General features: G+C 42.3%; 1 protein-coding gene across 3 annotated transcripts in view; it reads right to left on the bottom strand.

The window, feature by feature from the left end:
- Positions 1-27,290, bottom strand: part of NPTN (neuroplastin) — a 66,428-nt gene that overhangs the window by 12,297 nt on the left and 26,841 nt on the right. For 2 of the 3 annotated variants that reach the window (XM_012640619.1, XM_012640620.1), the window contains exons 2-5: positions 21,061-21,408; positions 15,998-16,172; positions 12,574-12,668; positions 1,569-1,702 (exon numbers count right to left, since the gene is read on the bottom strand). In XM_012640619.1, coding sequence (XP_012496073.1) covers positions 1,569-1,702; positions 12,574-12,668; positions 15,998-16,172; positions 21,061-21,408 — 752 coding nt within the window. The remainder of the gene's footprint in view (positions 1-1,568; positions 1,703-12,573; positions 12,669-15,997; positions 16,173-21,060; positions 21,409-27,290) is intronic. The other variant, XM_012640621.1, reaches the window with a different exon arrangement.

Genomic DNA, 27,290 nt, shown 5'->3' with positions numbered 1-27,290 from the left:
AATTGCAGAGATATAGCATACGATTGTGTCTGCATTTGAGTGTGGGTATGGCTGAAATGGGAAACTCATAGACTTCAAAAGAGGAGCTATTCTGTGATGCGTCAAGCTTCGTCTTTCAAGAGATGAAAATACCTACTGAGTAATTTCAACCTACTTTGGCTAAAGCTCAAGGACTGTCCTCCTCCCTAGTGACCAATATAGAGAAACAGGCATTTCCTTACCATCTCCTTAGAAAACTCAATGTCTTGTTGAACTTTCAAGGGCCTACCCTGAAAATACTCAACTCAGCATCTTCATCTCTCTATTCCTCATCCTGATCCCCCTTATTAATGGGTCTCTGAAATCTAGCCATCATTGTTGATGTCAGAGTTATTATCACCACTTGACATTTTATTATCAAGAGGTCATGAAGTGGGAAGAACAATGGACTTGAAATAAAAAAACTAGATACAACCCTGGTTTTGCCACTAATTCACCTTGGTTACTATGGAACCTTTCCAAAGAAGCTGGATTAAATGATCTCTAAGGCCCTCTCTGATTCTGAAGACTGAAAATCAAAGGCGATGCCTGGGCTGGGCGCAGTGGCTCACGCCTATAATCCTAGCTCTCTGGGAGGCCGAGGCGTGTGGATCCTTTGAGCTCAGGAGTTCGAGACCAGCCTGAGCAAGAGCAAGACCCCATCTCTACTAAAAATAGAAAGAAATGAGTCAGACAACTAAAAAGATATAGAAAAAATTAGCCGGGTATGGTGGCGCATGCCTGTAGTCCCAGCTACTTGGGAGGCTGAGGCAGGAGGATTGCTTGAGCCCAGGAGTTTGAGGTTGCTGTGAGCTAGGCTGACGCCACGGCACTCTTGTCTGAGCAACAGAGCGGGACTCTGTCTCAAAAAAAAAAAAAAAAAAAGAGGATGCCTGGAATGGGAGGAATGTATAATACCCCCTCTCACAGAAAAGGTAACTGGTCAAAAATCATTAAATTAGAGAGAAAGTAAGAAAGAGTCTAAGGCATTGACTCTTTAAAACACCATCAGCAATCATCCCACAGATCGGAAAAGATCTTCTCTTTGAACATTTCTGGAGCAAACACTGTCAGATTCCCAATGTCTAAGCTGCCTCTGGGCCTCCTCATATTGCCCCAATTCCTTATCAGTATTTTCCATGTTCTACAAATATATTGCAATTGCCCTCAATACCGTGTCTTCCCAAAAAACAAGACAGGTGCTCTAAGACCACTTCAAGAACAGTATTTTCCTTAGGATAAATGAACTAGAACAACAGCAGAAGTTTAAGATTAGGCTTAGTTCTTTCTGCGTCCTATCCTGAAGGCAAGCGATCTAACCCTTACCAGATAGATAGCTTTAACAAATCATGTACAGGGATTTCATGCTGGACAGACTGTCCAAGACCTCCAGATTCACAGTGTAAACCATTTATGACTCTAGAAAGAGTGATTCAAGCCATGCATACATCTGAGGATATAGCTGTTACAGCAACTAGACCAGATGTCTGGGCCTCCTCCCCAGGAGAAACTCCAGCAACCCCAGAGACCCAGGGCTGCCTCCTACTCACCATGGGCATACCGTTCTCCTTCTTGAGCCATATCCACTCTGGGTGAGGGTACCCAACTGACTTGCAGTACATCGTGGCATCCTGCCCTTCATTCTTGTTCTCACTCCGTTTATGGCCAGTGATATCAGGAGCAGCTGTGAAAAAGTGTTAGACACAGTTACCATGGAAGCCTACTCTAACAGGATACTAAGGCCCCACCCACTGGCTCAGAGCCCTGCTTCTAATGTAGTCAGTCTTGGCTACATTAGAATATGGCCCACCCTTATATTCAGCTTTGAGAAAGAGCATTTCAGGTCAGAAAAGGGTAATGGGACCAACCCTATTCCCTATCCCCATCCACCAGAGCTGCCCAAGCAGATATCAGGATTACTAACATGTGAGTTTCTAATGTAGGTGTTCTCCAACCTACTGGAAAAGGACACAAGCCCAACTGTCCTAAATTAAGGCCTCCTTTAAAGAAAATGCAAACACAGGCTATTATCATCCCCTCTATCAATTTAGGTTTTTCCTAAAACATCTGCACTAACAATGATTATCCATCATGCCAAATGTCACACATTCCCTTGAGGAAATGAGAGATCCTAAAATCAAACACCTATAATCAAATCCTGTTACTAGGTATGTAAAAACAACGAATGCGTGGAGAAGCTACTTGATGAATAACAATGACCAGGCCTCTCCCAGGGAAGAGGGAATCCAGCAAACTGGTCTTCACAAGGGGAAGAAAGGAATGAACAGGAAATTCAACCAGCGTCCCAAGAGCTTTTATACACAGCTTACAGAATCTGCATGTATACCTGATTTGCAACAATCTCAATGAACCCAACACAGGGAGAATTTCTAGATGTCCTAGAAGCCTTTGGTCTCCTCTGCTTTTAAGGATCACTTAGGAAGAACTAAATAGCAGCTGTAGTCTAAAAATTAGGTAAGTTTTAATGATCTAAGAAGCCTGAGATGGAGGATAACTCTTTGAACTTAGCCTTCTATTATCTCAACTATATTTTCCACCAATGCCTCACCAGTTACAGTAATCGGAAAGCAATATAACTCAAAGCAGGCCAGACGTCATTTTGTTGGCAAGATGGGAAAATGAATTGATACACCTTGGTCCGAATGTCAGGTTTGCTGGTTCTTTAGTTATTTGTGCTTCCATTCTATACCCATTATCAAATGGAAATAATTCTTGCCCCTGCTGATCTCCCAGTGTTCTTGGATAAATAAGATGTCAAAACATTCACTTTGAGGCTATAAAAACCTGTAACATTTTATTATATCATGGGCTAATCCCATGTGTCACCTTTAACTGGCTTGGCTTTTCTTGGCTTATACTACTCACAAACTGGTCTTACATTCATCCCCCACAGGCACCTGGACATGAGAGTGGAATGGGCAAGGCCCAAGCTGCCTCTGTAACCAGTCCCTGCCAAACCAAGGCCTGCTCAGTGCCACTCTAGTGTGAAGTGCTTTCTAGACAGGATGTTATAAAGGAATGTCTTTTTGTTTTTCAAGGGAAATTTCCTTACTACAGAAGGGAGTGGTTGGGCTGGCTCTATCCTGTTCCCACAGCTACTTAGTCATGTCTCAGGCTTATTGTTCAACCTGATCACCCTTCCTCAGAGCCTTCTTCAGAAGTCAGAAAATATCCAGCACTTCAAGGAGTGAGCTCCACAGCCATGCAGCAACCAGAACAGCCTCATGCAGGAGGCAGGAGGCACAACAAGCACAGGAGCTGCCACATGTTGCCTCCAGCTGTGTTTCATTCATCTGACAAACGTGTGCTGAGCACCCACTACATGCCAGGTAAGTCATAGAGAAGGTGGGCAAGACCTTTCTGACAAGGTGAATTTTAGCAAAGTCATGAATAAAGTAAGGGAGTAGGTCACACATATTTGTGGGAAGAACATTCCAGGTAGAGGGAAAAACAAAGGCCTTGAGGTAGGATTGTGCTTATGTACAAGGAACAGCAAAGAGGAGTTTGGCTGGAACACAGTAAGGAGGAGAAGATAGCAGATGAAATCAGGGAGACTGGGGTCCCAGATCAGAGAGGAATTTGTAGGCCACACTGTGATGACTCTGTCATTTTGCTGCATCTGCTGGGAAGCCACTGAGGAATACTAAGTACAGGTATCAAATGACTTGCATGTTTTAACAGCTCCCTGTGGTTACTATGTGGACAACAATTGTAGAGAGACAACAGTGTATGCAAGACCAATAAGGAGGCTGTGCGAGTAATCCAGGCAAGAGAGAGGGTGGTTTGGAAGAGCGCAGTAGCACTGGAAGTGGAGAGAAATGGTGAGATTCTGGATATATTCTGTAGGTTAAGTTAATGTATTTGTTAACGGATTGAATGTGGGCTGCGAGAGAAAAACAAACAAAGGATAACTCCAAGGTTTTGGCCTGAGTAACTGCAAGAATGGAGTTACCAGTTACTAAGATGAGGAAGACTGCAGAAGAATCAGGGCAGTTTTTTGTTTGCTTTTTGGTTTTTTTTTAGGGTATAGAGAAATAGTGGTTGTAAAGACCAGGAGTTCAAGGTTTAGAACATGCTAAGTTTCAGACAGTCAGTCATTTAATATCCGAGTGAAGTTGTCAAGTAGACAGTTGAATTATCAAGTCTGGAGCTTAGAGAAGTGGTGTAGGGTGGAGACATAAACTTCAGAAATTAGCTTATATGTGGTACATTTTCCCATTTTCATTCTCCTTTGCCCCAGAGTGAACACCCACTCTGGGTCATTTATTTGACTAATTGCAACAGTACTCTGAATTTGGTACTATCAGCTTTTGCTTTGGGGACTCATCCCCAAGATTATACATTAGAACCAACTACAAGGCTAAAAGGTGACCAGCCTTTAGCCTTAGTGACAGTGAGGCCCTGTCTCTACTAAAAATAGAAAATATTAGCCAGGCATGGTGGTACACACCTGTAGTCCCAGTTATACAGGAGGCTAAGGCAGGAGGATCACTTGAGCCCAGGAGTTTGAGGTTGCTGTGAGCTAGGCTGACGCCACAGCAATCTAGCTTGGCCAACAGAATAAGACTTTGTCTCAAAAAAAAAAAAAAAGGCTAAAAGTTGAGTTGACATATAGCCCTATAACCTCTAAAGTCACTATCCTGAAAGGACCCAGACTTAAAGATCAGGACCTGGGAAAGGGGTAGGGATAGTCTTCACTCCTGCCTTGGTGTGCAGGAGGAGAATATGCTTCCCTTTTCTATTCCTCTATTGTGGTATTACATGGAGGCTTCTACTACAGATGAGAACATGGCCTTAAAGGCTACTTATTAGCTTAGCTAACCTCCAATCATTTTTTGGCCATGTTTACACAGTACAGGCCTACAAGAAATAATTTTCAATGGTTAGATTTCTTGTTGCTTTCTTCTCATCTTACCAAAGACTGAATATAGCTCAGGAACATCTCCTTTACCTAATGTACTCAAACAATAAGGCCCTGATTATTTACCCTTGGGATGATGGCAACATTACTATTATACTAGGCAGAGAGAAAATGAATCCAAGCCACATCACTCTACCCTTATAGGTAGTCATTATAACAACTATCGCTTTAGCCTTTGGATCAATGAAAAGTTTGTCACTTCTATATTTTATGGTAGCTGTTCAATTAGAATACCTGTTCCTGCCACTTGCTGAACAGGGCAGTGGACTCACAGCAAGGAAGGTAACCAGGCTCTCAGAGCACCTGTCAGCAGTGGTCAGAGAGGGGGCCCCTTAGGGCTCAACCACCTATGCTGGTTTGGAAATAGTCCTGTCAGTCCACAAATTCTCCCCTAATTCAAGAGGTGGTGCCTAATCCCCCTCCTCTTGAGTGTGGGCTTGATATATAATAATGTTTTGTGATCCTGAATGTCTCAAAGTAAGTGTCACTTATGACAAGTAACTCAGCCTACAGTAAAACTGCTGACCCCTCAAAGTGATAAGCATATGTATGGTGGACTGAGGTGGTAACACCTGCTGTGGCCAGGCACACCAGAGACCTGACAAGAAAGTAAAGCAGAAGGTGGCTGAGATAATGGCTTACAGACACTCTTATGGATGGCCATAAAAATCACAAAAAACACTGACCATGACTGTGATGCCTACAAAAGCTCTGCCACTGAGAACTCTGAGGCCTCTTTTTCATAGGCAGCTATTGCCAAAAGCTCTACTGGGAAAAGAGCAACAACTCCTCCCCCACCCCCAACCCCTGCCAGCGTTTCAGGAGAAATCCAGAATTGCTGGGTTCATCCATCAGTGTACTGGTCTCTCGAGCTACTCACTGGGGTTCAGTGGCTCGTTCCCCTTCTCTATTACTATCTCTGTGTGCTGAATTTATTTACATGACTGTTGGTGTGTGAAAGCCTCACAATAAACCATAAAACTCAAAGGCATTTACCTGCCACTGAATCATTATAAAACCTCCTGGCCCCCTGGTCAGAGTTAACACAATTAGGCTAACTCAAACCCGACACAAGACTGCTGGACTTAGTGACTCCCTTCTAACGAATAAAATAAAGCAGAAGAGTAAAGGTGTGCAACTTTGGAAATTAGTTCACAAAAGGTACTGCAGCTTTTTCCTTGTTCTCTTTCTCTTTGTCTCATTACACACTCTGGGGGAGGTCAGCTACCATGCTAGGGGGACACTCAAACAGCCTACGGAGAAGGCCTATGTAATGAGGAACTACGCCTACTGCCACGTGAGTGAGCCACCTTGGGAGTGGATTCTCCAGACCTGGTCAAGCCTTCAGATGACTACAGCTCCAGCCAACAGCTTGACTGAAATCTCAGGAAAGATCCCCAGCCAGGACACCCCACTAAGCTGCTCCCTAATTCCTCACCCACAGAAACTGTCAGCAGATAAGTGTTGTTTTAAGCTGCTAAGTTTTGGGGTAATTTATCATGCAGCAATAGGTAACAAATATACCAACCAATGAAGCAGACATCACTCCATTTTTATAAATTGGAAAATTCAAGTTTGGAAAAGTTATTTAATGTCTAATGGTAAAGCTAGAATCCAAATTCAGGGCTGTCTGAATCCAGAGGCCATGTTTTTTGTACTTTACCATACTGAGTGGAAAATAAATCAAACTAGAACAGGGCTCACAAAAATAAAAATATACAACATGCATTACTGGTAACTGCATAGCAAACTGCCCAGATGTTATCTTTACTTGTAGATGTACTAGAACAGCCTAGAGGTGGGACTGACTGATCTGCCAGACTTTAACTACTCCATATAGTATAATGTAAAAAGCAGAGCTCTGGACTTGAAAACAAAAATCTGGACTCCATCAAGGCTCTATTACTCACCACCTGAGTAACCCAAGGCAGATCATTTAAAATACTTTGAGATTCAGTATTCATTTTTGTAAAATGGGGATAATAAATATTTCATAGAGGTCTTACAAGTATTAAACTACATCTCTATACTCCTCTAGCACATGGTTGGTGCTCAGGGTCAAACATAAACATTTAAATTGAGCTACTAGTCAGAGAAAGAAGAGGCTAAGGCTTGGACTCTGTCATTGTTCTAAGAAATCAAAAAGATGCTGATTATTATGCGCCTCCCCACTTGCTGATATGAGCAGGACTTTTGTTTGTAACTCTAACCAGGTTTAATCAGGTCAGATAAATTATATGATTAATGGCCTGTTTTAGTGCCTTACCTTATATGGGCTTGCCATTTAATAAGGGACTGCTTCACCAGGTCCCGCCGGTCTAAAAGCAGGTCCGGAGAGTCCGACCAAGCCTTCATATCATGAAAGAGACAGAGAAAGTACCTAATTTCCCTTTACCCTCTCAGCAGGGCACAGAATGAGTGGCAAGAGTGAAGGGTAGAAGGAACAAAGTAACAAAGAGACCCTTAGAAGAGATCACTGACCCACTTGGGAATTAACTCACTCTGTAGCCTCGTCAGGCCCATATCACATATTCTAATCACGTGAGTTAATAGATATCCTGCCAGTACCCTAATAAATAGCAGTGCAAGGGTCCCAAAAGAGTCTTAGTTACCCAATAGCACCTGACCCAATTTCATTATCCAGGCAGTCCCGGCCTTTGGCTGAGGACAGATACGTGTTCTGCAGTAGCCTCTGTTGCCCAACCTGCCTGCAGTGAGAACAAAGCATCCAGCTTCTCTGCAAGGCTGGAGGCTATAGAAACTCAGGTCATGGAGGCATGTTCAGGTGCAGCTGATGTCAAATAAAGTTAACGGAATAGACCTGAGAAAGGGGACAGAAGGTACCACTAGGAAAACGAGCTTGTAAATCATTTACTTCAATAACCAACCTCTCATCTGTGTCCATATGAGGGAACCACAGACTGCCAGCACCAAGGAACCTTATGATCAACTATGTCATCCTACTTCAACATACACTTGAGGAAGCTGAGGCCCAGGGAAGGGAAGTGACTTGTCAGAGTCACCGAGAGTTTAATGGTAGGGGCAAGATTAGAACTCATTTCTTGTAATTCTCAATCCAATGGCTTTCAATTGTTACATATTGAATGCAGCAGCATGGCTTGGTGCTTAGGAGCACAGGCTCTGGCGCTAGAGTGTCTAGGTGACAACCCAGCTCACCCAGTAAACTCTACCACATTGGGCCAGTCATTTAATTCCCCTAAGCTTCAATTTTCTCACCTGGGAAGTGCAGATAATAATAGCATTTATCCCACAGAGTTGTGAAGACTAAAGGAAAGGAGAGGAACAAGTAATAAACCTAGCATAGTGCCTGGCACATAGTAAGTGAACAATAATGTTAGCCATTCTTATTAAGGAAGGTCAGGGTAGCACCCAGACAAGAAGAAAAGAAAGAGTAGATGCAGTTATTTGGGCTGAGGCTGATGTTCAAAATGCTCTAGCAGCTTTAAGATATTATTTTTATGCCTTCAAAGACTTCTCAAGTAGCAGCAATTCTGAGTCAAAACCAGGGTGCTTTGCCATCAGCCACATCAGCTCTGACCTAAAGGATGTCACAACCCCTAAGTATCCTCACCTGTAAACTAGCTGCCTTTCCTGCCTGTCAGACAAAGAAAGGACTGTGAATGCTGTGCATGCTTAAAGTGCTGTACAAATGTGATATGTGTATTATTACTCTTAGCAATGATATTCATCATCACAGTCGATCTCAGCCAGTTTGGACTTTGATATGCCACTTGTAAGGCATTGTGAGAGAGCAAGAAACAAGAAAGCAAGGCAAGGCAAGGCCACTTGCAGAAATCCTAACATGTAGTCCTAATATTCAAATGTAAAGAAAGCTAAGGAGTAGAGAAAAACAAGATCAGTTGTGGCTCTCATAAGCAACCAAAAAATAGAAACTCATTTGAAATGTCCAGTGAGCAGGAGAGATGGCCCTATTAAGATACTGAGTCTAAAGCTTTCTGGGGCTGGAATGTACCTCTCACAGGAGGCAGTGGCATGTTTGTTGCCGAGGATTTGATGACCACCAAAATTTTTTTCTAAAAGCAAGAATAAAACTCAAACTCCTTATTTCTTGTATTAATCAAAATGGCTGAGTGATAAAGACAGTGTTTGCTTAGGAGGTATGAGAGGGATTTTTCTCTTCTTACTTTGAAAATGATACAGAAATTTTTAATTTTTTTTTTTTTTTTTTGCTTTTTTTTGAGACAGAGTCTTGTTCTGTCGCCCTGGATAAAGTGCCATGGCGTCATCATAGCTCACAGCAACCTCAAACTCCTGGGCTCAAGCGATCCTCCTGCCTCAGCCTCCCGAGTAGCTGGGACTACAGGCGCATGCCACAACACCCAGCTAATTTTTCTATTTTTAGTAGAGACAGGATCTTGCTCTTGCTCAGGGTGGTCTGAAACTCCTGAGCTCAAGTGAACCTCCCGCCTTGGCCTCACAGAGTGCTAGGATTACAGGCGTTGAGCCACTGCACCTGACCTAATTTGCTTTTTTATGAGCACATTTTTTAATTTTAGAAATGGAAGGAAGGGGAAGAGAGTGGGACTACGGAGTGGAAAGTTGAAAAATTACAGGGATAGAAAATTTCAACACCTATTCATTCACAAATTCTCTGTGATAAAGTGTGCAGTTTCTGGAAGCCACAGCCTCTGAAGAATCAGAACACTGTGGAAAAGATGCCCTCCCCGGTGTCGACTATATAAGTGGATCCCAGAGAGGCCGAGCCTTGGGGCAGAGGTCCCACTAAAGCCTAGTCACTGCTATTTCCCCTCTCCTGTCAGCCCTGCTCCATCTTCCTCCTCCTCATCTGCTCAGATTGCCTGCCAAATACCTAAGAAATGTAATCCTTAATAGTGTCTTCCTGTTTACACTGTGCCTCATTCTCGTCCTTCAGGAAAAAGAGAGGGGAAAAAAACCCTACTTCACATGCAAGGCCTCCCCCACTACATGTAGTTACTACCACCCTCAAATTCCTTTCTTGACAGTGATCTAGAGGCTAGGGTTAAAAGCATGGTCACCTCGGGTCTAGATCCAGGCACATACCCCTCTCTCTGATTCCTTCAGCCTTCTTTTCTTTTGCACACACAGGTAACTCAAGATATGATATTGTGACAGATAATGTCCAGTCCCTGACTTGGCTAAGTCCTTCACCCCCCACAGTGCTGAGGCCAAATACCACCCCAAAGATGTTCTAAAAGGCAGGAAAAGCCAAAAGGGGAAGAAAAGTGGCTGAGAGTAGAATAGATGTTGAAGACATATGTATATGTATGGTCTGAATTATATTCCCCTCAAGTGTGGACTCAGTTAAAGCCACAAATAACGAAGATTCTTAACTTCTTTAAGCTAAAAGGTCACTTACATTCCCTGAATCTCTCTGTTCTCAAGTACAAACACCTCTTACCACTCTATTACTCAGCAGATTTTTAAAATCACTACAGCTATAAAAAGATAACTGTCTCTTATCTCCACCCTAGAGGCATTAAAGAAATAAAATGAGGGTTTATATGAAAATGCTTTGGAACTAACACATACACATGCACCACTCTAAATGCAAGGCAGTTTTTCTATCCCAGCCACAACTGGAAGTGAGCCTAGAATATGATCCTGGGCCTACGGCAAATCTTTTTATCAGAAAAAGCCAAATGTTCATAGTCTTTACCAAACACAACTATCCACAACCTGAAAGACAAGACACTAAGCATTTAGCTGTTTTCTATCCAGGTGCTGCGGGGAGGAGACAAAGACTAGAATTCCTTACAAATTTTCTTGGGAGACAAACAATATATCTGTCTAAGGTAGTCACAGAATATGCTTTAGAATTTTTATAAAACAGAATTCTCTGAAGGTCTACTTTAAAACCAAGACACCACCACCTGTCCCATCTTCCTCACGGGGCTGTTAGTACAGTAAAAATGCAACAACGTACAGTAATCACCTTAAATATGATGCCATGTAAGTTGTAATTTCCTCTGAAAACACGCCTGGCCTGCAACCTTCTATTCTCTGACTCTCCTGACCACTGCTTCAAATCTGCTAAAAAGAATATGAAGAAAAGATGCCTCTAGGGCCACTGAACCCCATCTTCTCAAGTAGCCAAACAAATGGAAAAACCAATTCTGTTTCCACTCCTGAAAGTGCTACTTGGAAATTATTAACTCCAAATCAGTAACGATTACAGTTAGTCAGTACATTCAATTGTATGTAATTATCCCCTAGGCTTGGGGAGGACAATTAATGAGACACCCCACTCTTCATCTCCCTCACGGCTCCCTCAAGGCTCCTATATAGTACAAGTCTCCCCCATAAAGCTCAGCTCACCTAGGCTGGAAAAGGCCCTCAGCTGGCTTAGAGAAAATGTTTTCCCACACCCTTCATCCTCATGTTGAACAAATGTGGGACTTCTTCAAAGACAGAGAGACACCCAGATGTCTCCAAGAAAAGCCACTGAAGAAATCAAATGCCAGGTTCTCTGGCCTGCTGTGACCTGTAACCATCCTGCCTGACTCAATCTCTTCAGGCATTCAGAATTAAATCCGGCAGCTAGAGGAGGCGATGGTCATCCTACATCAACTCACAAGTTAGGGCTATGTCACTAAGATATTACTTTCTTGAATCTGCATTTTTAATCTTCCAAATATTTTAAGAAGACCTAAAGACCTATTATATAAGACTTTCTTTCTTCTAAATTTATCCTTCTAGCTTCTAGAGATGACCCTACAGATTTAAAGAACAAATCTGTGTCCTTCCTAAGCAAAATGAAAAAAACTAAAAATAAAAAACATCAACTCTTCAGTCTGACTTCAAACAGTAGCCGTGCCTCCCCACGGTCATTTTATGACAGTGGAAAAAACATAGGATTAGGAGTCAAGACCTTGGTTCTAGACTAGCTCTGCCACAAACTCACTATGTGACATAGAGCTAGTAGTTTCACTTTTCTGGGTCTTCGGTACTTCTTTGAAATAACACAGGAAAGTTGCAATTAATGATGTTAGATAGCTCCAACTTTTATAGTTCTATTTGCCCTTTTTTGAAACTATCTGCTACAGCCTCATCTTTAAGATGTCACGCGCCCACAGGGTTTCTATTAAAATTCTAATGAATTAGCCACAAACAGCTTATGTTCATCCTGCACACTGTACTTTCCCAAATCCTGCTGGCCCACTAAAGATCTAAGTAATCATACTTGTGATGCACCGTTCTAACTAATTACATAAGGTTGAGCCACATGAACTGCCAACATTCAAACATTTTGACATACAAAAATGGCAATTTCATATAGTTCAACCTACTATATTAACTTATTTATTTCTCCTAACAAACCGATGAGCTAAGTACTGTTGATATCCTCATTTTACAAATGAGGAAACAGAAGCATAGAGAAGTTAGTAACTTGCCAAGGTCACACAACTAGTAGATGATGGGGACTGAATTTAAACCTAGACAGCCAGGCTCCCAAGCCTGTGGTCCTAACCATAACATTATATTGCCTCTTGAAATGGAAACAAGAAGAGCTTGAACGCTCAGAGGCCAGACCAAGATAATGTCTCAGAGGAGAGTGAGAGGCTCCCACTGCAGCCTTTGTTGGGTTGTACCTTTCACTTCGATGGTGGCATTTGCTTTAGGAGCGCTGACAAAGTGATATACACAGTGGTATTCGCCTGAATCCTCAGCTCTCGGCTTATTGATCCTGCAGAGATGAGAAGAAAAACCAAGTGAGAAAACTGAGAATGACCAAAATATACTATAAAAGGAGAACCAAAGGGGCAGTCAGGGACCCTGCTCTCCAAATCCTGCCCCTTAATGCAACTCACCTCCTCCTAACTAAAAGTAAAAACCCCCCTCTGTGCATCCCAAAACATTAATGCCTCACTCTTTCCTGGGTGCCAGGAATACAAAGATGGAATGGCACACTGTCTCTAACCTTAAGATGCTCTGGTACATTGGGAGAAACAAATTGCAAAATAAGTAAGCAAAACAGAGGGTTGTACAAAGTACTACAATTTATACTAGGATATAGAGGATGGAACCATAACTGAAAACTTCTTGCTCACCTCATGGTTCTAGTCAGATAAACAAGAACAGAAAACAAAAAGCCACAAGCTTTTTCTGAGCTTTAAAGACCTTGTTTTGGTAGTCCTACTCTTTCTACCCTTTTTTTTAGTAGCATGCCTTTCAATAAGTCTACTCACTAACAGGACCCAGATATAGCTTTAAAAAAAAAAAAAAAACTGCCATTAGAGCATCACCACAGAGATGCAGCTAAAAGCCTTATCATAAACTCCAGCACCTGCATGATCTGGTCCCTGCCTACCTCCCTAGCCACATTCTATGCCACTTTCCAGCCCTTCTGGTGTCTTTTCAGTTTAATGTGCCAAGCTTGTTCCTACCTCAACAGCTTCACACAGGATGCTCCTTTACAAAGAATGTTCTTCCAATCACTTTTAGCCTACCTAACTCCTCTTCCATCAGGTCTTGGCTGACATGTCACTTTGTCCAGCCTCAATCTAAATTTCATCCCCCTCCATGACATTCGCAATACACTACCCTGTGATTTTTCACAGTACATATCACAACATATGATTATACATTTATGTGATTGCTTCATTAACGTCTGACTTCCCAACAGACAAAGTTCTGTGTTGGTAGGCACTATGTGGTACACGATTCTACAGCCAGCACCTTGCCTGGTGCCTGGAATACAGAAGGGGAATGAATAAACAAACAAACGAATGACTGAAGGAGTACAAACTCAGAGTGAACAGCTGTGCACAGATCCAGACCGAGTTAAACAGAGTAACAGGAAGGACTGTAAGAAGTGTGTATGGCCAGAACACTTTCTTTGAATCTCACAGGGTGATCCCAAACAAGCTTTTTGCCCCTGAAGGCCAACTTCGCATCAGCTCAGTATACCTCGGCCTACACACATACACATCAAACACATGCAGGAAGGTCGGTGAGTAATTACAGAAAACAGAGAAATGACAGCCTTCAGATTAGAGAATTAATATTTATATAGGGCTGTTTTGCTGTTTTGCTTAGTGGTTAAAATATGATACTTATGATGGTAGAATCTCCACTGTACTATTTAATGTCTAAGAAAAATTCCTCAACTCGACCCCTGACTGGCACAATGTATATCCATCTTACTGCTCATTTCAAAAAAGAAACACAAGTTAAGAGACTATGAATGAGAAAAGACATAGCCTGTCTCCAGGACTGTCTCAGCACATCCATGGCAGCATAATATTCTACGAGGAGCAGTCAGGATGTCTTTTTAATTTGACACAATGTCTCTTCTTAAATCAACATGCTCCCAGCGGAAAAACACACACAAGTTAACTGCTCTTGACAGCAAGTGTTCCAGAGTTTGAGGGAGGAGCAGTAGCTATAACTATCTTCAGGGCTTAAACTAACTTTAAGTTCTTTGAGAAATACTTGGTAAGATATCTCCCACTCTTGAGGCCATGCCTATGGGCTCCAAATCTCCCCACACCATTCCCTTGGGCTAACTATTAGGAAGAAACTGAAGCAAATGGAAATGTCCCATACAGGCTGAGCAGAGGCAGGGTTCTGAAACTGGACCCATGGCTGACTTATTAGGTAGCCCAAGGTAGCCCATCGGTTGTTATCCCACAAAATGTGGAATCACAGAAAAACTCTAGGGATGCAGAATACCCCTGGAGAACTTCAAATAAGCTGAGGGAAAAAAGCAGAAAAAGCATTTTATAAAGTCTGGCTGAAACTTTATGAAGTTACAGCTCAAAGCTTTGTGGCCAACAGTACAAGACCCAAGAGAAACATGATTGGGTGTCTGCAACCTTGAAAGAAGTACTATAAAAAGTAAACCTGTAAAACTAATGGACGGACCAAGAATAAATGCCTTTCAATCTACCCAACATCTTTATTTGATTAACCCTTTCCAAACTATGAGGATATAGCTGAGGCTATATTTCTAATTTTGTATCAGAAGAAACTACAGTGGAGATAGGTTAACTTGCCACTGAGCAGTATGGCATAGTAGGAAAAAAAAAAAAAAAACCCCACGAATTCTAGAAAAATTTCTAACAAGTCAGAAGACCTGGAACCTAGCCTTGGTTCTGGAATTTATTAGATACAGAATTTGGCTTTAAAGCAGCCAAGAGTTACTCTTTGAGTCTTAGTTTCCTGGCCTGAGAAAAAGAGAGGGGTCCACAAATTCAAGTAGATCAATTAAATAAGGGGGTGAAAAGATCTCAATGCTATAAAACACCACAGAATGCTCTTGCTACTACCGGGTACAAAAGTTCTCCTGGTCTCACTCCAGTGCTCTCTGTCTTTGCACTGCATGAACCTACCACACAAGATTAGCTGATGCTTTTTCAGATTAGTTTTCAACCAGGAACAGATTATTCTGAAAGGTGAGGTGCCACGTGTTCTAGATATTCCAAAAAGCCCCAGATCTTTGGGCGCAGGGTAACTCTAGCCATCAAGTATCCTTCTTTCTTCAAAGGATATTTCCTGGCTACCATCCCCACTCCAGGTCGTTAAAGAGCCCTGTATCTACCAGTCCTTATCAGGTTTATGGTGATATTAAACACTCCTAAAAGGTAATGCACTAGGAAATCTACCCAGTGGCAAGATCATTTAGGGAGATGTCTTGCTCTAATAGTCTCAAAGCAGACTTCAATTTGATTCCTCAAACCACTGGATTAAGGCAAGACATTGCATTCTAATTGCACCTTTCCTATTGACTAGCATTGTTACTCTGAGCAAATCATTCTCTCATGTCCTCGGTTTCTCTAATATCATAGTGAGGAGATCATCTATGGCTCTCAAATCTGTTTGCTCATCAGAATCATTTGGAAATCTTTTATGGATTCCGGGGCCTTACGCCAGGATTAAACTGGATTAGACTCTCCAGGGAAGGACCAAATATATCTCATTTCCCTCCCACATGGCATAATTATGCATCATGAATGTTGAGTAAGTTCGGCCACACTCCCTCCCATCTTCCCAGGAGCTGCTAGCCCCTCTCACCTGTATTCCATGTTGCTGGCATTCTTACGAGTGGCAGTCAGTTCCACCCCATTCTTTGTCCAGTAGCTGTATGTAAGGGTGTGAGAGCTGGAGGTGAGGTTACACTGCAGGGTGACAGGGAGAGCAGGAGGACTATCTCGAATAATGATCTCTTCACTGGTGACAATCCTTGGCTCTGTAATAAGAGTACACAATGATAGGGGGCAATAGCTTTCATCCTCTGCAGCCCTGGCCTGAGAGTTGGATGGGGTAGGAAGGGGAGACTAGAAGAAGAGGGAGGGCAGACAGGACCACATGAGGAATTTCACTTTACCACTTTGGAGGAAGTCAAGAAAGGAAAAACAATGATTATAAGCAAATGACCACTAGCGCAGACAACAGCCTGAAGACCAGCTGGCCTAGACGTGAAAGAATGGGAGTATTACAGGTACTTATACTGGCAATAATCCACTTATGCTTTTGAATACCACCTTTTTATGATATAAGAATCACCCACAGATTCAGCTTCAATTAGAAAACCAGGCTCCACCTCCCAGTTCTGAAGACAAAGGCAACATCATTTACATAACTAATAAACTCCCTATGGGCCTTAGAACAGTAATAGGTATAATTAGATAATACATTATGGCTTTTCCACACTGAAATGTTAAACCTATGGCAAGCCAGCCATGGCTATTATTTATGCAGAAAAAGACAGCAGAGATCCTAAATGCAAACTTCCTACTGGAAGTCTCATGTATTTCTCAAATTTTGCTAAGGCAAAATTCTTAAGGAATTATCAGTTCTTCTCTCCAGCCCATATTTATTCCCAAAACAAAATTTTGTTCAGAATTGCACTTTAAAACACATTCTATTCCAAGATAATATAACTAGAGTTCAATATGTGTTGGTATTAGGGCTCCCAGAATTGTAGAAAGGCCCGTAGAGTTCACTGAATCCCACTCTTTGGAAAAGTGAAATAAATTGTACAAGGCCATAAATATTATTAGTGGCAAAGCTGGGTCTAGAAGACACATCTGACTAAATTCTCTATCCCTGGTCCGACCCCAACTCCCACCCCCACCTTCCACCCTAGGGCAAGGCATATACTTCACCTTCTGCTTCTATCCTGGGCTTAGATAACCTGGGATCACTAGTGTATAAAAATAATCTGAGTCAAATATTATAACATATTGAACAGAAATTTTTTAAGTCATATTCTATCATTCCTGGAAGTTTCATCTTTAAATCACTTTGAAATCCATCACTATATTAAAGTCAAGATGTTTCCATGTTTGTTATTTGTCTTTTGTTGTTGTTTGTCAATTTTTTTCCCAGGATTGGTTCTTTTTCTACTTTTGGTCAAACCTTTTCAGGTGAAGTTTAAACTAATTACCTTTTTCACCCACAATAAGAGATATTTGCTCTTTTATTTTCTTCCAATTCTTTCTCAGAAACCCTTGACTGACTTCCCACTTCCCTGCATCTGGCTACTTCCTGTCTACAACTCCACAGCAGCATCCCCTCACCGTTTTATGCAATACAGTGCTAACCATTAACTCTTGAGAACAGAACTCTCTCCCTCCATTGGAACTAAGGTTTGTTTGCAGTTTAGGGAGGAGGAAAGGACCGAGAAATCATGGGATATTTGGAAAATTTAATGTCTTAAGGACTTCCTGACCAAGGTAACATTTCTGACTGTAGAGTTAGTACCTTCAGAGAAACCTGTACTAAAGCAAATCCTTAAGTTTGCTCAATTAACAAATTGGTTCTAACTATTTTCCAACTCTGGCAAAAGGATAATGGTTATCTTCCATTCAGCACTGGTCCTTATCAGTAACATCAAACAGGGTCTCTATGTACAGATAATGGAGGCATAGCAGCCACTAAGACAGAAGCAGATGCATGTAAACACGTTAGCGCAGTGGTGTCCCATGGTTTCCAAGACACACTGGACAGAAGCCAAATCCCTGGGCCTTAAGAAGTCGAGCAGAACGGCTGCAAACCCTGCAATGGAAGGCGCACACACACCATCAATCAGCAGAAAGCATCACAATTCCAAGAAAAATCAAAACTAAGCAAAAACAAAAGAGAAAAAGATAGAACCAGTACTCCACAGAAGAGAAATTAAAAAAATATAAAGGCAACATTAAAACCCAAACACACTTTTAGGTTTTCACTGAATTTTTATTAACCAATTTCATTTTCTGTCCCACTTGGGACTTTCTGGCTCTTCCTCTCAGATTGCACTGAGAAAGGGTGAACTCTGAGAATGAGGCCAAGAGCTTCCAGATGTTTAAATAAATACGAGGAGGCCAAAGTAAATGCTACTCTTACCTGTGGCGATGCAAATGACCACTGCAGCTCAGGGAGATTAAGAAGCTGATGAAAGCAACCTGGTAGACTTTCTGCCAAGAATTCTTGGAAGGCAAAGGAAAACACTTTTTCCCTTAAGTGTTAAAGATCCAGGAGAGTCAGCTGGGAGCAAGTGGATAATTTAAATAGGTTTAAATATGATTCTGTACCATAGGAGGGTTGTGGGGTAGGGTAACCTGCCTCCTGTGATTGCTGTGTATGAAAACTAGTGCCAGACCAATTCCTTGGCCTTGGTGCCACATCTGCATTCTGCACCAGGATGAAGGTGGGGCTTTTATTTCTGTGGCCGAGCACTGCCCAGTGAAGTCCAAGAGAGATGAACATTTAGGAGAAGCTCAAACATTTTCACCTGCCACTGACTCCTATTTAGAAGCAGCAGGTAGGAGACCCTTACCCTAGCCATCATGCATATGTAAAGAACATGCTATGGCCAGAGAGATAACCCTAAAATCTGGGCACATTTCTCTTCCTGCCTTACGCTACTCAAGGAGCTTTGGGGAAAGTACTGCCAGGAGGTCATTCTTAGATAGAAGACTTCAACCTCTCCCTGGAGGCAATGTCTTTGGGAATGCTGAGATCATAAAACAATCCAATTAGAATTGAATCCAGGGTGTTTTAAGGAAACAAAAAAACAACAGCAGCAACCTCCTGGCTCTCCAAAACGGCTAATTAGGGTTAACTGACTGATGGGGAAGTCTGGGGAGAGACTGACTAGCCAGGATTTGGTTTAACCACATGCATACAACCATAAGTTAGGAAACTGTTTCTAAGCAAACTAGGGAAATGTTGTGTAATCTTGGGATTGGTAGGTAGGTCCCCAAAGCCTCATCTTTTTCTAGCCTCCAAGCATGGTCTTTCTAGCTATGAGTCAGGCTCCTGGAAGTACAAGTACCAAATGCCCAGCCCAGTCCATGCCTATAAACTTCTGCAGACCTCTGTGGCCATTTGGATAATTCTGCTTTTATAACGAAAGGAGCAAGGGGGCAGGAAAAGGAGGCGTGCAAGGGAAAAAAATTGTTTACAAAAAAAGAAAGAAAGAAAGAAGAAAAATTACTGGGTTAATGTTCCCCATTTTCACATAGACAAGGTTTTCTTTTCCCCTTTCCAGAAGCAGGTTCTCTGATTCAACAGTGCCAACTGCAGCAGCCTCTCCCATCTCTGCTCTACGGACTTTTTTTTTTCATAAGGATCTGAGTAGCTACAAAGAACAGACACAAATTTGCTATTTCCCATATAAGTATATAAATTCAATGTCATACTACCTCCTGTGTTATCACCAAATTCCTCATAAAACTAGTATTTTACTATTTTCACCTACTCTTTCTAAATCGATCAGCTCTTTAAGAACTGGCTATTGGTCTCTCACTGAATCCTTGACGAAGGTGAAAAACCCAGAGCATCTTTCTATTAAATAGAGAATGCCCCCTCAATTACAACCAGAACCAGGTCTGACATGGGGCTAGAACTCTTCTTGGCCAAGAGCACTGGTTCTGTGGTGGCTTCTCCTTCCCTCTCCTTCCCACTTTCTTCTCTTTCAAGAAAGAGAAGTGGCCACAAAAGCTCCTATGTCACATGTCTCACTTGTACCTGCTATAATAGATGAAGGGGAAGATTCTGAGCCAGCCACTCAGCTCACCTTATCACTGAGAGGAAGAGGGCTGGAATTTAGTTTCCTCTTTTTTCAAGACACAAAGAAAAAGGCCAATGTGAATGGCTTCCAACCCATTTCTGGAGTTGCCATTCTCCGGGATGAGGAGCACTGTGCCAACAGTCAGTCACCAAACTGTGAACAGGAATCAGATACAACTCAGACTTTGAAATAGCGTGATGGGGTTTTAAAAAATATATTTTGCAGCTTAGTGTCACCTGGCTCCTAACAGCAATACACAGGGGAATCTCAGGCTGCTGCTTTTAAGAACAGGAGAGGGAACGGGCAGGCCTGGTGAGGAGTATACTGCTGCAGTGGAGGGCTAGTATCAGAGAAGCACATGCCACTGTTTTAGAAAAGAAAAAGAGCTGGAACTATGGAAGTATCCAAGCTTACATGCCACCCAACAACCAAAACACACCACCACACTGCACCCATGGCAACATTCCCATCACAGAACAGGATGACACCAGGTCACAGTGAGGGAAGAGGCGGGGCAGACACAAACTCAAAACCAGAGGTGAAGGCAGCTACTCAGAGAGCTTCAAACAGATGAACAGAAGAAAAAAAAAGTAGTTAGATTGGGGAGAGAAACAAAAATAGAAAGGCACCAGAGAAGAAATCAGCAAAAGGATAGCAGGAAACCTACTACAAAATCAAAGGGGAGGGAAAGAAACAATTTCAACACTACCCTCCTTTGACTGCCTGGTTTTCTGAGTTTTTTAAAATTTTTTTTAACCTCCCCAGTTCTCCCTCCCCACTTCTCCCCAACACAGATGAATTTGGACACTCACGGATCTCCTCAAGTTCTTTGTTCCTGAGAAGAAAGACACAGAGAAGGGTTGGGGGACAATGGAGGCAGAGAGCACGGCAAAGAAGAAAAAAAGTTGCCACAGATGTTTTCATACACTACAACCAAAAGGGTCGTGGGTTTGAAAAAACAAAGACAAGGGGTGGGGTGAGCGATCATACTGGGGAAGAGGGAAAGGAAGCAGAAGGGAAGGGTCATTGGGCCACCTCTAATGACTACAGTACTACTACTGTAGGGTGCTGGACTCACTCTGAAGGACGCTTATGGTGGCCTGGGCTCGAATCCATGTTATGGAGGGGTTTTGCCTCAAGTCATTCCTCTTGGGGTCGTTGCTGGCCCTGCACTCGTAAGTCCCAGAGTCCTCCAAGGTGAGCCGGGTTATTCTCAGCACACTCACGCCGTTTGACCCGTAGGCGGTGTTTACGGTGACACGGCGCTTCCGAGCACCGTCCCACAGCTGTCTGAAAGACTCTGCCCGGTTGACTTCTGCGTACCACCACTGGATCTCTGGCGTGGGGCTCCCGACCACGTCACAGTACAGCTCAAACGCGTCCCCCGTGAGCTTAGTTTCTGACATGGGCGACTTGACAAACCCAGCTAGAGGGAGGGGGAGCAGGAATGCAGTGACAGGCCAATCAGAAAAAAAAAAGAATCAATAGGTGTTAATAGTAATTTAAAGAAAAGAAAAGAAAAAAGCAAATGAGTTGCAAGAACAAAAAAGGATTCATTTTTAAACTATAAAGAGACAGTAATAGCAATTCATACAAGCTCTTAGAAGAAGAACCACCCTGGGAAGCTTATGAAGCAAAGGCAGGCTAATTACAAGCTGGGGCAGCCCAGGTGCTGGCCAGGCAGAAGCAAGCCCACTGGAAAGCATTTTAGCAATGGGCCCAGCTGGTGGGAATGAGAAAGCCTCAGGTCTTGGGGAAGAGCCTCTTTCCTTAGAACACAAACCATTCATTACCTTTTCAAACTCAGGCAAGTGATGAAAGATAACCGGAAGTGGCAGTAGGTTTATATACCAAGTCAGGATCTCTTTTTTGGAAGGGTAAACACTGTTAGAGATGCAATGTCTCTTGCAAGCCTCAACAAGGAGTACTAACTGACCTACTGGTGCCTTCTCTTGGGATTTAGAGTACAAATTTCAACTGATAATGTAGCAAATTTCTCTCTCATGCCCTATCTTGAGTTCAGATTAGACTTTCTCCACCTCCTACTCTTCCCTGGGGCTACGGCAAATTACCTACCCAGCTGTCTGTGATTAGGCAGCCTCTACCTGAATGCAGACCTTTAGACTCAGGAGAACAGGACAGTCTGTATTTCACACCACAGTGAGATACTCTGGGGGTCAGCTCAGGAGTGGGACCAGCAGCACCAACAACCCAACTTATCACCATCCAGTGGAGGGTCTTATGCCCTCCATAATCCCATAAATACATGTAACTAGAAAAGTCTTCTGAAAGACAGCTGTAGAAATAACCATGGTATACTTCACCGGCTCTATATAGTTTAGTTGCCTGGCTACTAGAAGCCAGCTCAAAAGAATGAGAAATGTATGCTGATTAATTAAACTAAACTTGAGGGTGAAAGCCAGGCCTCAACCAACACTGTCAGGGACTGTCCAGGAATTAAAGCTGATGCCTACCTCCACTTGCCCATAATTTGCTTGAGGTTACACTTCCTCAAGACAAAGTGGAAATGGCAGAAAAAGTGTAAAAAAAATCCAGGCTTATTTGAAAACTTGGAGTTGGGTCCACAAGTAACAAAATCACAGTGCAAGCACACTCTCTCTCACCCATTCACTCCACTTCGGGTTCATTCAGCATTTCTACCAATTCAGGCAGTGTCCCAAGATACAGGGCAAGAAAGAGGGCACTCAGTGGCTTGGCAACTTCCCTTGGGTGACCTGGAGCATAAGCCAAGCCAGCCCCTCTGCAGTGAGCAGTGAGGTCAGGGTCTGCCAACATCAGACTAAGAACATTCCAGAGGAGAGTAAGAACTAAATTAAACAGTTTTCCTATAGTCCAGAAGCCAAGGATTTAACAGGACTAGCTAAAAATGGAGGTTGCTAAGTGGAAAAATTTCTGTTTATATTCATAGTTGGTATTTGCCTATGGAGATAAACTCCACCCCATGGATCTAAGAATGTGAAGGGAGATAATATATTTACTCAAGCAGAAATCAAGACCTCCAAATTCATACTAGACTTTCAATTCCTGAAACTTTTAGAATCTGAGGAGGGCAGGAATGTTGTGATTAACAGACTCAGACTAAATGTGCTGCCTTTAATACGCCGTTCTAAACTATCTCTTCAGATCCAACAAGTCTTGTTCCCTGTGAGGAAATATCTACCAGAGGATCCAAGAAGCCAAACAGATGTCATTCTCAAATGTAGAAATTTTACAATTACAGGAAAGAGCCCCCAAGTCCCTGTATCAAGAGCTGAGCTCACTGCCAAATAAAGTGGTATCCAAGAAGCCATGTCTCAGTCCATTTGACAAACTGCCACCTGCCCGCCTGTCAAAGTCAATGCCAGATAATACAAAGGGAGAGGTAAAGGAAGCTGGTTTCATTCATTTTTCTACTGGTTCAGCCATCAAAGAAAATTGGGTATCAGTAAATCCCTGGAATGCAGTAATAGTATTACTCTGTTTTAATCATATTCTTGACCATAAGTGGAAATCACAAATGGTCTTATCACATTCTCTGTGAACTTGGGGAGTTTATAGCCTCTCAAATGCTGTAATTATGCACTTGTTTATGCCCTAAAACTCTGTCAGTGGACTTGTTTTGTATTTTTTTTCCTTCCTCTGAATTGCACTTCAAAGCAGGCCTATTTCTCAACGTCTTGACCACACTCACATAAAAAGGATGCCTGCAAAGTATGTTCAGAACCACCAAGAATCCATCCAATTTCAGTGTAACCCCAAATCTCAATACCACACAATTCAAAGGTAGCTGAGAAACAGTCTAAACAGCATGATTCCCAGTGCACAGAACTGAGCAAGTCATTCAGCCTAATCGTAATACCCCAGGCAAGACTCTTGTTAAGGAGGAATGAATGCTCATCTGAGTCAGTTCAATTTTCTATTTGCACTGAGGAAAATGGGACCAAGACAAAAATGTTCTTTGAATTAGTAAATTATATGCTGCATATTTAAACAAATTTATTTAAAAACAACATTAAAAATCCTTTAGGACACCAACAATGGACATCTTCCTGTGCTTTCTTTGAAAGCCATTATTATCAGACATATATGTAAACAGGTAACATTTCCTAAGTTTGTGTGTTGTTGTATGTTAGGTAATGTGCTAAGCACTTTACATTTATTATCTCATTTAATCCTCACAACTGCCTTAAAAGATAGGTGCCATTACAATCCCCACAAAGGTGTGGAAACTAAGGTCCAAAAATGTAAACATTTTCCCCACAGTCACAAGCTACTAAAGAAAGTATGCCCTCGAATCCAGATGTGTCCAAAGCGAAGCATGGTCTCTTTTAACACTTTCTACAACTGCAGTCAATATGTCTTACTAGGCTAGAAAAGTTTTTGTAGTTACTTAAAAGTTGAAGTTATGCTTTGTCACCACTTAATTTATAAATTAATTAATTCCTGGCCACAAAAAGCCAGGAACCCTACACTGGAATATGCAACACACTATGATCACTAACTCCTTAAAATTAAAACCTTACTAAAGAATGGAGATAGAGGAGCACAGGATGGAAAGAGTTCCTAAAGCAACAGGGGGAGGTGAGGGATGAACAGGGAGAAAGCAAAAGAAAAAGCCTGTTCTGAGGCAAGAGACTGCCCCTAGTTCTGATGATTCGAATGCCCTGCTCTTAAAGAGGCTAACTTCAGAGGTGGAAGGAGTTTAAAAGACATTACAAACATTTCTCTGGTGTGTAGCAGAAGCCAAATTAGTAAAGGGCAGCATCTAAAATTTTTATGAAACTCTATATTTGCAAAGTGTTTCCACATACATCACATCTCATGTGTTCACAGGGCAGGTGCAGAGGCAGGTTCATGAATTGCCCAAGATCACTTAGGCAGCTTGTCCTGAGCGGGGCTGGGACTAGAACACAGGTCTACAGCTCTTAGGCCAGGGCTCTTTCCAATAAACCATACTGTCTCTAAACAAACCAACTAGGGGATTCCTTGATAGCTGAACACTCATCAAAAATCATGAAAACAGATCTATTTCCCCTCCAAACAGCAGGGAAAAAGAAACAAAGAAAGAAACACCTCTTTACACAGTACTGTGAAATCACAATTAGCAAGGGAAAGTTATTAGCAACCATCCACCTCATTATCCATCCAAAATTAGCTCCAATTCAGGAAAAGAACCAGCTCTTGCAGCAGTAGGAGGTAGGCGGCTCAGAGCCTGACTCACTGCCCTGTCTTCATTACCAAGGGCTTTTAAACAATTATGTGCCCTCAACAAGAAAGCATACAACTGCCCTAAGTTGGGAGACCAGCAGAAGCATCTGTTTGATCTCCAGGTCAAGTCTCATCCAGTATTTTGGAAAAAGCCTAAATTTTAGAAAAACAACCTCCCGACCCATCCCCTCCCTGCAATCATCTCCACCCACTGTCTTAAGTGACTGGGCCAATCTCAAAGAGTTTTGACAAAGTATTAATATCGGTGCATTCAGTGCAACAATAAGAAGGGGAGTTGAATGGCTTTGGGGGAGGGAGGGACTAGAAGCTGGTGTTGGAGGGGATAGCAGGCAGAGCATTAAAAATGGAGGCAGCAAAACCAGGAGAAGTGTAATGTAAAATTGCATAACTGGGGGTGGGGGTTGGGAGGCAGAGATGACAGCTGGGACTCGGCAGCCGGAGAAAAGGAGGAGCTCTCTGGCAGGGAAAACTGGATGTGTAGATATATAGCAGAGGGTGAGAAGAAAAAGGGAACACAGAAAAGCAAGTTGAGCCCAATCCCAAGAAAACTGCTTTTATATGTGCCCTAAAGAAGCAAAAAAGCTAGCCTAGCTCTCTGTAGGAGAGACCATCAGTGATTTTTACATTTACCTCCAGGGCAACCACAGAGTAAGAAATAAGACTAACTTCTCTCCCTCTCCCTCAGATGACTATTGCCAAGGCCAGGCCTTTAAATCTTGCCTGCTTTTGTCACCTTTTTTTCTTTTAAACAGCTGTTCCCTACAAGCTCCCACTACCACTAATTCCCTGTGGGTGCCTCACAATGAAGAGGAAATGACAGCCAAGGACATAAGAGCATTTCTCTCTCCTTTGTCTCTGTCTTTCACACACACAAATTTAGGTCATCTACCTCAAAAAGAAGACTGAGCAAGACCCACAGACATCTAAATGTGGTTATAGGGACTATGAGTATCTCAAATGTCTAAATGACCCTTGACTGCTATAAGGCTGTCATAGATTTGAGCCTCAGACTACTGTACAGCCTGCCTATCCTTGCTGTTAATTAGGAAACAGATCATTCATCACTATTCCTTGACACCAAAGGCAGGTCAGAAGTCTACATGCACTCACTCTGTTTGGACTGACCAAGAGTAAGGCAGGCCTGAAGCCCCCCGCAGTGGACCGGAAACAGGGTAACCTCATTCTCTGCAGCAGAAAGAAGGCACTATGTCTGATCTGTAGGAAGAAATAGCAGCAGTTACAAAGCATTTTCCAAATTCACACCTGTTCCTTTCAGGCAGGTATGACAAAAGTTTGGAAATTAAGATCATTCCTATCAGTAGCTTTGAAACCACGGCCCACCCTTTATTGTGAAATTATGCCATCTAAAATGACTAAAGGAATCTTCTCAGCCTATATTAACCACCCTACTGCCTTGGAGAAATAGGGAAATCTAGTTCATGCCAAGAGAGACTATATAGTTTGGTGACCAAAAGCAGCAAACTCTAAAATCAGACTGCCTGGGTTCGCAATAAGGCTCTGTCACTAACTGTCTGACCTTAGGCAAGTGACCTAACCTCTCTGAGCTTCATCTCCCTAATCTGTGAAACAGGGCTAATAATAGCAGCTACCTCATAAGGTTATTGTGAGGATTACATGAGATAACATAGCTTAAAACAGTGCCTGGCATATAGTAAGCACTCAATAATGTTAGCTATTATTATATGTCTCCACAGAAATAAATGCTAAACAGACCATGGGCAGCAGCCTGAAGTACTGTTCCACAGAAGCCTGGGATGCAGAACTTTACATCCAAAATCAGTTTAACTTTAAAATCCAGCTTCTTCAAGAAACAACAAAAAAATTAAGCTTAACTTTTCAAATAAAATGAGAACCAGAATAGAAATGTTAACCGCAGAAGGGAATGAAAAAGAAGGAATTCTTCATTCCTTCCTATCATTAGAGCAAACTATTATACAATGAGGAGAGTGGTAACAGCAGACACATGTACATGGACTCAAGGAATCAGCAAACGTTATTAGTTATAAACCATTAAATCTGAAATATTAACAGTGTGGAAAATCCAAGAATAATGAGAAT

Source organism: Propithecus coquereli, unplaced genomic scaffold, assembly GCF_000956105.1.
Source record: "Propithecus coquereli isolate 6110/MARCELLA unplaced genomic scaffold, Pcoq_1.0 Scaffold155, whole genome shotgun sequence".
Taxonomy (NCBI): Eukaryota; Metazoa; Chordata; class Mammalia; order Primates; family Indriidae; genus Propithecus; species Propithecus coquereli.
The sequence above is the reverse complement of the archived record's forward strand: the minus strand, read 5'-3'. Positions and strand labels throughout refer to the sequence as shown.